General features: G+C 32.3%; 1 protein-coding gene across 3 annotated transcripts in view; it reads left to right on the plus strand.

Moving 5' to 3' along the window:
- LOC126700051 (laccase-15-like) overlaps nt 1-8,500 on the plus strand; it is a 45,635-nt gene extending 37,135 nt beyond the window's left edge. Inside the window, exons 1-6 of one of the 3 annotated variants that reach the window (XM_050398032.1) lie at nt 4,144-4,306; nt 4,496-4,647; nt 4,740-4,984; nt 5,150-5,278; nt 6,724-7,671; nt 7,998-8,500. In XM_050398032.1, the coding sequence (XP_050253989.1) occupies nt 4,220-4,306; nt 4,496-4,647; nt 4,740-4,984; nt 5,150-5,278; nt 6,724-7,671; nt 7,998-8,128 (1,692 nt within the window). In that variant the 5' untranslated portion in view covers nt 4,144-4,219 and the 3' untranslated portion in view covers nt 8,129-8,500. Of the gene's footprint in view, nt 1-4,143; nt 4,307-4,495; nt 4,648-4,739; nt 4,985-5,149; nt 5,279-6,723; nt 7,672-7,741; nt 7,818-7,997 lie in introns of those variants that run through there. The other 2 variants (XM_050398034.1, XM_050398035.1) reach the window with 2 other exon arrangements.
- Nucleotides 8,501-14,382: the final 5,882 nt, after the last annotated feature.

Here is a 14,382-nt window from a genome sequence, read left to right on the forward strand (position 1 = left end):
GGCTTCCCCTTTCTCCCCACCATCAGACTATACCCTCTCTTACCTCTGACTCATGGCCCACTACCCTGTATTGGCTAGGTACAAGTTGGTGGGGCTTGAGTCTTATGCGTGCTCTACTCTCATATGAGTCCATTGCTTGTCTGGTGTTCATGCGTTTGCTATTGCCTGTGTGTCTATCTGGTATTGCAGCGTGTTCTGCTGCTTGTTTAACCTTTTGTGGCGTGGGTGAGTCATTAGGTCTTCATTCTTCGATTCACGCTTCTTCTTTGGGCTGGGTGTTGCTTGGGCATAGGCCTTTTCTTCTTTAATTCAGCCCCCGTCTCCCCTTACTTCCAGTTTGTGGGCTGACTGGTATTCTTGTCACGCCACTGCATTATTTCTGCCATGATATCATTTAACTTGAATTCACTAGGCTTCCTTTGGGCCGGCCATGTATTATTCCTTCCCTCAGTTTACATTACCCAGTATTTCTGCTGGGTCAGTTCTCATATCATCTTGGGCTTCCTCGGCCAATTTTATTCCTTTGGGCATCCTCGGCCCGTTTCATTCCTTTAGGCCTCCTTGGCCCATATCATTCTTTTCTACTTCTTACATTCCCATGAGTTTTTGATAAATCTTTTGAGCTTTCCCGGCCCAATTACCATATCCTTTACTTTTAAGTTTATTGAACTTTGAACCAATCTCATTTACTAATTCCTTTCTTTGGGCTCCTCTGGCCCATCTTCGCTTGCTTTCTACTTCTTATGATTCCCACGGGCTTACTACTTCCTTCTTTGGGACTCCCTTGGGCCCATTTGCTTTCTTTGGGGCCCTTTACTATTTTGTAGGCCTTTATACCATTATTCCTGTCATTCGGGCCTAATGGTTTTTCTTACTTTGCTAATTTGTCTTTCTTCACCCCTTTTATATTGTTGGGCTTCTTCTTGCCGTTAGGTTTTTTCTTTTTGCCAAAATGGTCCTCGACACCCGTCTCATGAGATATCTTCTCGATCAAAAAGGCTCCATGTACTGTTATTCAGCTAACAAATGGGGTGGGGGGCTAATCAATAAGTAGCACATATTTCAACTTGTGTATATAATGAATAATTGGGTGGGACATTAGTGCCAATCCTTAGTGTAGATAAGCAATAATAATAGTATAAGGTCGCATGCTTGTCATATTTAAGGCTATCATCATCATTTTTGTTCAATTATTCATGTTTTTTAAATAGTAGTCTAAGCCCTAGCTTCCATAATATAGTCAATACCAAATGGCTGCTGTGTGGTATTCGCTAATTGTCCACAACGTGGAACTCTAATCCCCATTAGACTTTAATGCTTGCCCTATCAATTGCATATGTGGGGATCCCATTGAAGCGTCTAAGTAAAAACTTAATTGAGTACTATAAAATAAAAATATAATTAAAACAGCTGGGACTGATCTTTTTTACATTACTTAATTTAAAAATGCATGGATAGCAGTCCACATGCGAAATAGAAAATAAAATTATATGTTAGCTAGTTACATGATGCCCTCTTTCTTCCTTCAATGGTTAAAAGATATATAACCTGAACCATGAAGGAAGTCATAAATTTCTGTTTGATTGGGACTTGTGAAGTTGTGATCGCTTGCCTTGTTTCCTTTCTTTTCTATTAATGGTAGGTCTTGGTTAATCTAGGTTATTATTTAAAGGTCTTCTTAACGTGTGATTAAAAGTACAGGTTAAAAACATTAAACAAAAGAAAAGAGGGCAGGTTTTAAAATAACAGAAGTATGAGTTATATATATATATATATGTTTGTCAATAATTCATTAGTTCACATGCACAAATTTATTTTACATGTCCTCGTGATATTTATGCATTGTTTGACCTTTTTCTTTTTCCAAAATATATAAAAACATCATTTAATGAAAATGTATTTGTCAACAAATAATCACATGTGCTACAATCGTATGAGTGGGTACTTTTGTTTTTCGTTTTATCTGAGATAGAATTTTACTCTAGCATTCAATATTACATTAAATAAAAATATTATTTTTTGAAAAAATAATGCCAAACGGTTCATAAATATCAAGAAAACACACATAATTACAATCAATTTACGTGTGCAAATAAATGAATTATCCATAAGTATGATATTCTTTAAAAAAAATATATATGCATTACACCTAATAAATTAAATATTTATTATTCCTGAATTTGTGTTCATGTTATGTGATTTTGTGTAATCATTACACATGGCATGCATGTTGTGTTTTCTCCATATAAATATTAGAAATTGTATAACGTGCTTCTACTATGTGACTCATTGTAAATGCATTAAAATCACTAACATAATTTATACTATATGAAACTATATTACTATTTTTTAAAAATTTTAAAATATATTTCTGAATAAAATTTTACTACAAACGATTTGAAGAATTTTAAAAGAAATCGCATATTTATTTTCAATCATTATAATAATTTATTATAAATTTTTGGTTTTGATAATAAAAATAATAAAAAAAGCAGTACACATAATATGCTTTCAGAATCACATAGCTTAAGCTAATAATTATATCATACTTCTCAACTAAAGGATAAGAGTAAAAAGGTCATCCTCCCAAGTAATTGATTATTCTATTCTATGCACGTGGATTGATTTTCTTAGGAACTCACCAACCCATTCGACTTTCGAAAGGCCAAACTTCAAACAGATAGAACATTCCAAATGATTCACTTTTGATTTTTGAGTAACAAAACTATTCCACGTGCCAGATGACTTCTAACTTTTGAGCAATATGCATTGCATGTGGAGCATGACAACGTCAATCGATATAAAAAAACATAATTTAAAAGCTAGAAGCAAAGTTATAATATTAATTAGTTTGCCAATTCTAAAATCAACTTGAAATTAAATCAAGATATTTCTATTAAAAGAAATTCTTTTAGAAGATGCGATAACATTAAAGAAAAAAAAAATACTCGTTATGTTGTTGTCAACAGTATTATATATCTTTAACTTGACCTTGAAGAGAACGAAAATCTATCTCATGGGAAAATACAAGTTATCATCAACCTGTACCGTTACCCTATCATAGTTCGATTATTTTTGGGGCTGAGAACCTAGACATAATCAGGGGCGGCTTGATGTATTTTGGGGCCTAAGGTAAAAATTAATTATTTTATTTTAGTTGCAAAATTACTACTAATTAACATGAACTACGTTGAATTTTTTCTTTTTTTTTAGAAATTTTATAGACAAAAAATTTGACAAAATTTTTCATACTTATTGATGTGGTAGATTGATAGTGGTAAGTTGGTAAGTAAAAGAGTGGTATTAGTGGTAAACTTAGATGAAAACTGGTACAAGTTTGCTAACTAAACTCTTATTATTATTTTTTTTTTTTTTAGAAGTGCAACATTCACAATATTTTTTACAACAAATCCTAGGTTTTAAGTTGCTTTTTGTTTTCTATTTGAAAATATCACTATAAATATTTTTTTGCCATCAATAATAGGCTATAACAACCTATTACTTAGCATTAGTTGTAAAAGTGTTGTGAAAAATATTATGGACGTTGTATTTTTCTCTATTTTTTATTTTTTTTTATTTTGGTAAAAAAAAAATTATTTTATTTATTGATTATAAATAACTCTATTGTCTAAAATTTGGGGACCTTTTTTTTACTTGGGGCCTTAGGCGACCACATCTTTTACTCCACCATTCAGCCGGCCCTGGACATAATTGAAAGCTAGAATAATTTAAGTTATACAATAAGTTAAACTAAAAACAAACAATTGAGAAGAAAAGACAGCTATATGTCATACTCTGTGTGATAAATTGAAATTGAAAAGATGTTTGCTTCTCTTAACGTTATTCTAAAATCACAACCAATTTCATACTTATTTTCACAACTATCCTATACATATGGCAAACTGTGATGGGCTATTTACTACATTCATATTGATCAACCATTTTTTTTTTCTACCATTCACAATAAATCATATCAAATATAGCTGTGAAAATGAATATAGATTTAGTTGTATTTCTAAAATTTTTGAAGTGTACAATTAGTTAAGCATCTAAATGGTCCCATGCCACCTTCACCAGTAAAGTTAATCATGTTTCTTGTTAGCCTCATGTCTCTATATAAACGGCACCTAGCTAAGGAATTCACTAAAAAACTCCAAGACTGAAAAGAAAGATAAAAAGGTTTCCATCACCCCTCCCACCGCTCCCCAAAAAAAAAAAAATGTGGTTGAACCTAAATTTTTTGAGTTGGCTAGTCTTAATTGTCGTTGCCATTCATTGCCAAGCTTATGTTCATCATACTTTTGTGGTAAGTAACTAATACGATAAAATTTCACTATTCATTTCATGAAATGCAATTGTTTGATTTTCTACATCATGAATAGAGATATATGTACGTACACACACTGCATGCATGTACGTAGTTGTATACCTATTAACATGTACACATGCTTTGTTATGAGTTATAGCATCTATATGTGTAAACTTTGGATTGTAGGTAAAAGAAACTCCATACACGAGACTGTGCAGCACAAAGAACATCTTGACAGTAAATGGCCAGTTTCCAGGACCAGCACTACATGTTCACCAAGGAGATACTATCTTTGTTGATGTCCATAACCAAGGAAATTTTAACATAACTATTCATTGGTATCATTATGATCCGTGCACTTTTGTTTTGACAGAAGAAATCGAAATATATAAGGAATTGCTAATCGAAATATTAATTTACAATTTTATAGGCATGGAGTAAAACAACCGAGATATCCATGGTCAGATGGCCCTGAATATATTACACAATGCCCCATACAACCGGGTGGAAGGTTTAGGCAAAAAATTATATTTTCCACAGAAGTAGGGACCCTATGGTGGCATGCTCATAGTGAGTGGTGGCGAGCAACGGTTCATGGTGCTATAATCATTCATCCCAAGAAGGGAACCAAATATCCTTTCCCTCATACTCATGCAGAGGTTCCAATCATATTTGGTATTATAAAATTAGCCTTCTCAATAATGGGGACTTTTTTTTTTTTTTTTCCGTCTTTCAAATTTGAAGAATCAAGCTGTATGTGCAACTTTAAAGTAAAGAAAATGTTAAACAATTTGACCAGAAAAATATTTTTGAAATGACTGGAAATCTTTGATTATGCAGGAGAGTGGTGGAAGCAAGAAATATTGGCAATTTATAATGAAGCTATTTTTACTGGAGGAGCCCCTAATGTTTCTGATGCTTACACTATCAATGGACAACCTGGTGTTCTTTATCCGTGCTCAAAACCAGGTCAAAGATTCCTTAAGTTTTATATGTATAAAATGTTTATAATCATTTATTTTCTACCAAATGCTTCTAAGATTGACGTTACTAATTAGAATGAAAAGGGAGGAAGATTGAAGAGTACCGGTAAGACGATAAACACACTGCTAATCCCATAGAAAACAGTGTCCCAACTTCCAAGGAAAAAAAATGAAGTAGGAAACGATGTCTTTGACAGTATATATCCTAGTCCAAGGGGTTGAACATTAAAATGTACACGGTGATCAGTTTTTATTAAAGCATGGTCTTATCACCAGCAAGCTAGACCTGGCCCATATAATGGGGGTTTGGTTTATTAGTTTTTCATATAGGCTTAAGCTTGCTCTTGATTAACTTTATTTCCTTTTATACATGAATTAATAAGCATAATGACTGGAATTTTGATTTTTGAACCTCTATCAATTCGTCCTTAGGTCCAAACCTCTTCACCTAAATTATAATTAAGGTTAAGTAAGTGGCTTAATTAATTTCAAAGTTAAAAACCTATAAAATAAAAGATTCAAGTCAAGTTATGTTGACCTTGGCCTAAAGTACTCCCAAACAAACTCTTAATCATGTTTTGATTGCAAATGATAAATTATCAATTGACTTAAAAATTTAAATGGTTAGGAAAAATATGAATTTAATTATTTAACAATTTTCTAATACTTATCATCATATTTCTTATCCATTATTGTTCAAACCCCAGTATGGTTTTTTCTTAGTAAATTTTTTTAGCACCTAAAGCATGGAGTAGTTGATCATTCAGTAAAAAAAACAACAACAAAAAATAGCACGGATTTGATTTAATATTGAGTAGTTTTTTTTATTCAAAATTAAGGCGTCTTAGTATTAGTGCCACTTAGTTAATTTAAATGTGAGTAACTTTTTTTATGAAAAATGATTAACATTTTTCAAGGATTAAGGCTCATTGATTTATGATCCATATATTTTAAATTGATAAATAATAACATTTGATACGATACTTAGACTTATTGAGGAAATTACTTGCAATTGGTAAATGTCAGTTAACTGTAACCCAATAAGATGCAAGTGGCGGTAATACTTAAAGATGATTATAATAATAAAGTCATCGTCTTAGCCCTAAGAAAGAAAAAAAAATTCATCCTTCTTAGAAAGGCAATAATCAATTGTCAAGTTACTAAAAGTTTTTATCAAATGATTCTCTCTTTTTTATCAAATTTTTTAGGACTATACTATTTATCACAATTTTTATTACAACTGGTCAATTGTGAATAGTGAATAGTTACTTTCACATATACCTTAATATTATTCCATATATCATGATCACAATTACCTTTTTTAAGTAGTAAAAAAGATTATGGTATAAAAATTGTGTCCATAAACTCTCTTCTTCTGTTTTCTCTTTTTGGCTAAAGTGTTAGTCTACTAATACGATTTACCACTTGCAGACACATTCAAGCTAAAGGTTGATCATGGCAAGACTTATCTCCTCCGCCTTATCAACTCTGCCGTGATGGATATTCTCTTTTTCGCCATTGCCAAACACAATGTCACTGTTGTGGGAACAGATGGTAGTTACACCAAGCCATTGGAATCAAGTTATGTCACAATATCCCCTGGCCAAACCATCGATGTTTTGCTGAAAGCGAACCAGAAATCTGACCACTATTACATGGCTGCTAGAGCATACTCTGCTGCACCCGGTGTTGCTTATGATAACACAACCACCACTGCTATTCTCGAATACAATGGAAACTATACCCCATCTTCACCTCCTTCCCTACCTAATAATCTTCCTTACTTTAATAATACCAATGCCTCAGTTAGTTTCACAAGTAGCCTCAAAAGCTTAGCCAATAAAAATCATCCAGTCAGTGTCCCAATAAACATAACCAAACATTTATTTTTTGTAATCTCAATCAACACGTTCCCATGTCCTAACAATTCATGTGCAGGTCCTAATGGGACCCGACTAGCCACTAGTGTCAATAACATAAGCTTTGTGAACCCATACATTGATATATTACAAGCTTATTATGGTCATGTCAATGGGGTATTTGGGACTAATTTTCCAGATTTCCCACCATATTTATTTAATTTCACTGCTGAGGACCTGCCATTGTACCTAGAGACACCTAGACATGGGACCAAGGTTAAGATACTGAAGTTTAACACAACTGTGGAACTTGTCTTTCAAGGCACGACTTTGGTGGGCGGGAATGATCATCCAATGCATCTCCATGGATATAGTTTCTATGTGGTTGGAATGGGTCTTGGAAACTTTGACAAGGAGAAGGACCCATTGAGATATAATCTTGTTGACCCTCCTTTTATGAACACCATTGCTGTTCCCTTAGATGGCTGGACTGCCATTAGATTCAGGGCCAACAATCCTGGTTGGTCAAACTACTAAAACTTTTTTTTTTCTTTTTTTTTTTTTGTCTTTTTAAATAACTTGCATTTAAGGTTCAATTTGTGTCCAATGCATTGGAACACTAAATGTGAACGTGTTCAAAATTGAACACGTGTCAATTTTGGATTCCGTTAAGTATTCGGGATATTAAGGTTTAAATTGTGTCCAGTACATTAGAGTATTAGATATAATACATATCTGACCACATGTCAGTCTTGTATTCTGTCCAATGCTCAGAATGCAACCTTTGCCCCTCACACTTAATACTAAAATGATGATAATGTTGTTGTTTATGTTTTGTGATGATAGGAGTTTGGTTTCTGCACTGCCATTTTGATCGGCATATGACATGGGGCATGGACATGGCATTTGTAGTGAAAAATGGGAAAGGTCGAAAAGCACATATTTTACCACCACCACCAGACATGCCACCCTGTTGAAGTTAGTGCAAGCTCCAAACACCATGTTGGTTCATTCCTCATGAGTAGTTACATCAAATGATAGGGGAGACATAAGCATTTATGAAATGGGCCAGTCCATTCATTTGTTTGTTTTCACTGTGCTCTTAATTTGTTTAGTATGTCTGTAGTACTATTGTTTATAATTATAATTTGTGGATTTATTACCATGACAATCACTGTTGCTTCCACAACAATTTGTGGAGGAAAATAATGAAATTGTTGTGGAAGAAGTAATTTATTTGTTCTCATAGTATATGGTATACATTGTATATGGAATTAAATAAAGCTGTGTGATTAAGCAATACGTAGAAATAAATAAAATATTATTATTGGCTAGATATTTGTATGATTCATCAAGATTGAATTCTCTCTGATCTCTATATATAATTTTTTTAAAAGTTGCCCACATATTTTATTTAAGAGATTTTGATAATGCAAACCCATATTCTTTATCCAATATATTGGCCCCAATAGAAAATTTACTACTATCCCTAATTAGTATGATAAGCATGTCACAGGTATTTTGATTTAGATGAAACATGTTCCTTCAAATTTCAACGCTGCAATTCAAGCTGATTTAACTTTTCTTTAATGGAATTTGCAATTTTTTTCCTCCAAAAAAAAAATATTATATATAGAATTAAGCCCATTAATTCTTTGTCGGGTATGTTTTATAAATTATGCCCATTAATTCTTTTAGTTGGAAAAGGGCCAAACTATCTACAACTTGAATCTTCCTTAGCTTGCGTGGGTATTATTGGCAGCAAACAAATCCCACAATTATCTCTTCTTTCCTTAGCAATAGGTATGCAGCATCTTTCCTTCTTTTTAAGAAAATACACTTTGACTCACGGCACCGATTGAAAAACAAATTCCTCCAATTTCATCTTTCACCACCTTAAGCTTATTTATTCCAAGTGCGTATTCTAGTTTATATATAAAATTGATTCCAAAAAGAAAAAAGAGAAACGACATTGATATTTTCTTCTTTATTTCTATATCAAAAATTTTCTCTTGGGCATTTGTGACGGGTTCAAAAATTTGTTTGTGAGTACACATTAATAGAATTGTCGTTGTATCTTGGAGAGCAACCACCTGAGCTATTTGCACAAGTGGATTCATTCCAGTAGGGGCAAAATTGCTTCTTAAGAACAGCGAATTTAGTTTTGTGCCTCAGCGATAAGTTTTACTTAATTCTTAATTTTATACGTTTTTACACTCGTCTATTTTATTTATAAATTAATCTGAACATATCTTGTTTTATTGATATATTATTGATATTGCTTTGTAATTTTGTTAATCAACTTGAGCAATCTTCCACACTATCTTCCCAATATAAATAAATAAATAAAAATATATATATATATATATATATATGTGTGTGTGTGTGTGTGTGTGTGTGAGGAGAAGGGGAAAAAACATACATGTGAAGCAAAAATGGAGAATTTTTTTCTTTTCTTTTTTGATAAATGAATATACACACAAGAGAGATAGAAAGAAGTTAACTTCTAAGTAAGCAACTCATGTGATGTTAATTTTGACACTTAAAAGAAAAAACCTAATGAAAAACAAAAGGCCAAGCTTTCATGTGGTAGGTGGAGAGAACAAAGAAGATTAAAAAATAAAAAAGAGGAGGAGAACATCAATCAAAATGAACAAGGAGAGGAGAAAGGAAAATGTTAAAGTTATTTATACATTATTATTTTCTTTCATTTTCACCCCATAACTAGTTAAAGGGAAATGTTAAAGTTATTACAAATTTTATTATATAATTAATGTTTACAAACGGATGTAACAATAATAGGACAAAATGGGCTTCTGCCCTTTTTGGGCAAAATAATTAGCCTTTTGCCCTTCTTCCTAAACTAAATAGGGAAATGCCCCTCTTTTGAAAATCGAGTTTCTCAAAATCGAGTTAAAAAAAAAAAAATTCTAGAGCCCTATAGTGACGTTTTTAAGGACCTATAGTGATATTTTAAGAACCTATAATGACGTTTTATAACTTGATATCCATAAAATCGAGTTATATGCAATAAAATTGCCTATAACTCGATTTCATGGATATCAAGTTACAAAACGCCACTATAGGTCTTTATAAACGTCACTATAGGTCCTTGAAAACGTCACTATAGGGCCTAAATCGATTTTGAAAAACTCGATTTTCAAAAGAGGGGTATTTTCCTATTTAGTTTGGGAAGAAGGGAAAAAAACTAATTAATTTGCTTGAAAAGGGCAGAAGCCCATTTTGTCTAACAATAATATAATTGATGTCACTTCACCAATGTAACAAATGAAGCCCAAAATTATTTTTTAGTGGTTGACTGATTGGTCACACATCAATTTGTAAAGGTTAAATATATAATAAAATGTATGGTACTAATTAATTCCTATCATCACTCTTAATTAAATAGAGGAAGAGATATCTAGTATCTACTTCCTTCTCATCCATTACAATCTTTCATATGTCAAAATAAAGGAGGGATATCTTCCCTTCTCTCCACCCATTTCCTCTTCTCTCCTCTCCTCATACTTCCCAGTTATATCTTCTCTTCTCTTTCCAAACTTAAAAACAAAATAATTGGAATGAAGGAATGCAGAAGAGTGGGTTAGCCAATGAATTGGTAACAAAATAGTCGTATTAGTCCTATGGATAAAATTACAATCTGTAAAAATTTGGACTCCCTTAATGGGATAGTTAAACATAATGGTTGAAGGGGATTGAGCTTAATTAATTGATTACTTGAAATCTCAATACAACTATGACTTTTATAGTTTGATATTTTGAGAAGATTTTCTAGTTTGACCTTAAGCCTACATCACCAACAAATAATATGAAACAGAACAAAATTAAAAAAAAAAAAAAAAAAAAAAAAAAGACTCAATTACAAACAAAGAGAAGAATATCAAAGATTTATATATATAATTTGATTCTAAGCTAAGCCTACATCTACAGGTGGTAATGAAAATAAATTTCAATAAAAAATTAGAGCGATTACAGTCATAATACAAAATCAATCTGTTTTTTTACTATATCAATATATATTTTTCTGTCCCAAAAAAAAAAAAAAAAAAATTCTCCCACTCATAGTTAGCATATATACCCCAAGAAATATAGCTAAGAACTACAGCATGGGTGTGTGAATTGATGTCGGTTAGTATAGCAATTCGTGGTTAACAATCCAAGCCGGTACGTGTAGAACAAGTATTCCTCCTAAGTTGTCTCGTTGCTGCACTACAAGGAAACCAATAAATAATTGAGTCGGAATCAAATTCTTTTCATTTCATGAGAAGTAACTGACTTTTCATTCTAGATTTCCAATTTCAGACAAGACTGCTGTGAGACTGTAGTAAGTTAAGACTTAAGACTTTCTCTCCATTTATGGCAAGGATTCTTTTCAGTTGGCGTTGGGTGAGATGTCAGGGTTGAGGTTGATGTATTGTGACTGCAATTTGAATTTTGGAGGTTATCTACCGTGGCGCAAATATTAAGGTTCACGTGTTAACTTGGAAAAGCTCTTGATTTTTTTTTTTAATGAATTGCAAATCTAGTGAAAAGTCCTCGATGACTATATATTTTATTGAATTTTTCATTTACAATGAACCAAATGTAGGGTTTAGAGATCAAATTACTAAGATTTCTCATAAAAAAAAAAAAAAAAAAAAAGATTACTAGGATTTTATATTTTCTTTTCTTTTTTTAATTGACATCGCTAAAAATTTACTTTTTAATGTCTCTATTTTTTTCCCAATGTATCTATTTCATCACTGTGAGTGAAGTACTACTTATCAAAGAAGAATCAATAAATTTAAAATGATTTGCTCTGTAAGAGATAAAAGTATGTAATTTTTTTTTACTTTTTACTCGCTTTCCAATAGTCAAAAAATATGTACATGCATGTAATATACAGACATTATAATTAACTGAAATTATTGATAGATTCACTTGAATAATTCTGACATGCCACGATTAATTGATAACAACAACAACAACAACAACTTGTGCGCGCAACTAATAAATCTAAGTACAATAAAATTTCCCTAAAAAAAAGTACAATAAGATTTCGATCAAGACACAAATTAAAAGAATCTTAATACTTTAATTATCAAAAGAAGAAATTAATTGCATTAGATACATTAAAAGGTAACTACATCTTAATTAAGAGATTAAATTCTATAAGGACGTAGTGTAAAACTTATATTTTACTACTCGAATCCCAACATGTTACATTATCTTATCACATATTTAAGAATAAAAACAACATCCAATCAATTTTAATACCCATATATAAATCCAATTAAGTTGGAAGTTTATTGAGATGTTACTAGGTGTAATAGGATGTATTGAATTTTAAGAAAAATGCTGATTTAGCAATCTCTTATTGGATTGTGTAAAACATGGATTTTACACTCCATCCTTACCAAATTCACAAACTTTTTTCCAATTAATTTGAACTGGTCAAATGTCTTCAGAGTTAAGGTTTAAACTCGAAATTTCTTCACATCATTTTTTTTTTTTTTAAATTCTGTATTTCATGCAAATAAATTGTATTACAAATATATGTTTTGTTAAAGTATATGTGTAGTGCAAAATAAGAAAGTGACCAGCCCTAGAGCCCAATAGACTTATATCCATTAACATTAATTAATGTGCTCTTTATTTATGTTCTTTCAATGACTAATCGGGTTTTAAATTTCCACCACGGCTTTTCTAAATAATCCATAAATAAAGGAAAATTTGCCACCACGGTTACTCTGGAAGCATAATAAGCCTTAAAAAAGAAGTTGGGTTTTTCAATAGAACTAAAAGGGGAAATCAATTCATTGAAAAATGGAAAGAAAATATATTCATATATGTTTAAGTTATATGCTTAAAATCTGTGGACCAAATAACAAAGCATACATGCATGGGCTGGGGTGGGGGGACACATGGTTCTTTGTTAATTGTTATACTGGAAGAGGGCTATTCCCTCGGTCCTTCCAGGCTCTGCCGTTGGGCCATGGTCTCTGGATAATTGAAAGTAATATAATCAGTTAAAATAGAAACAATTAATAGACACCATTGGGGAAGAAAAGACTGTTACGTCATATTTGATTCATTGTTGATGTTCATAACAAGGTGTTGGGTGCGCTGCACCATGTTCCAGCCCACACTTTGTCTTAGCTCATTAAATGAGCTTGTAGAAAAATTGGCAAGAAGTCAGCAAAGTAAATTGAACTTGCTGGAGTAGCTTGTCCGAAAGAGAAGAAATTGGGTTCATCTTTTCCTCTATAATTATGTACAAAAGTTCATCAACATTTATGAAGGGATGTACAAAAGTCAAGCCACATAAATGATTATTTGATGTTAAACTTGTGTCCAACGTGCTGAAGAAAGAAAAGAAAGAAGTAAAAGGCATGGTCATTCGGGTATGGCAGAGCTGAAAGGAAAAAGGAAAGAAACAAGCAAGGCCATTCGGCCAATGAGAGCTAAAGAAAGAGATTTTGGTTGAAGCAAAGTCAAAGTAAGTGGCTTGCACTTATTGTGACTTGATGTGAAGAGTGTGAAAGGAAGAAAAGAAGGAAAAGATGAAGAAATAAATAGAGAGGCCATTCGGCCAGTGCAGAGGTGAAGAAAAGAAGTGAAAGTCCCAAAGTGTGAGGACTAGTGCAGTCTTGAAGAGCTGCGTGAGTGAGAGCAAGCAAGAGAGAAGAGAAAAATAGAGAGAGTAAGAGAAAATACACAGTGAGTAAGAGAGCAGTGAGTGAAAAGAAAAAGAGAGTTTTTTTTTACTCAAGTTGTATCTCTAAGTGTTGTAATCTCTATTTTATATAGTGAAATTATTCGGAGTTTGTCCCGTGGTTTTTCCCTTCAAGAAGAAAGGGTTTCCACGTAAATCTTTGTGTTTTTGTGTGGTTGTACTTCCGCTGTACTTGCTAAAATTTATTCACAGTAATATAGAATTTTTCCCAACACAAGGGCCATTATAATTAACATAACTATTCAGTATAACGACGTGTGCATTTTTGTTCTGTATGTGTACTGATGTGTGTGCCTACTACGTACATGCCTAGCCAGCTATGTTTGTATGTGTGAGAGAGGCAGAATGATGAAAGAAATAACTGTACTATACCATATAATATATATCTTATATGACATTACTTATAATTTTGAAGGCATGGCACATGTAAAACAGCTGAGAAATTCATGGTCGGATGGTTCTGGATATATCATATAGTTTCCAATACAAATAAGG

The sequence above is a fragment of the Quercus robur genome, chromosome 9 (genome assembly GCF_932294415.1).
Source record: "Quercus robur chromosome 9, dhQueRobu3.1, whole genome shotgun sequence".
Classification (NCBI taxonomy): domain Eukaryota; kingdom Viridiplantae; phylum Streptophyta; class Magnoliopsida; order Fagales; family Fagaceae; genus Quercus; species Quercus robur.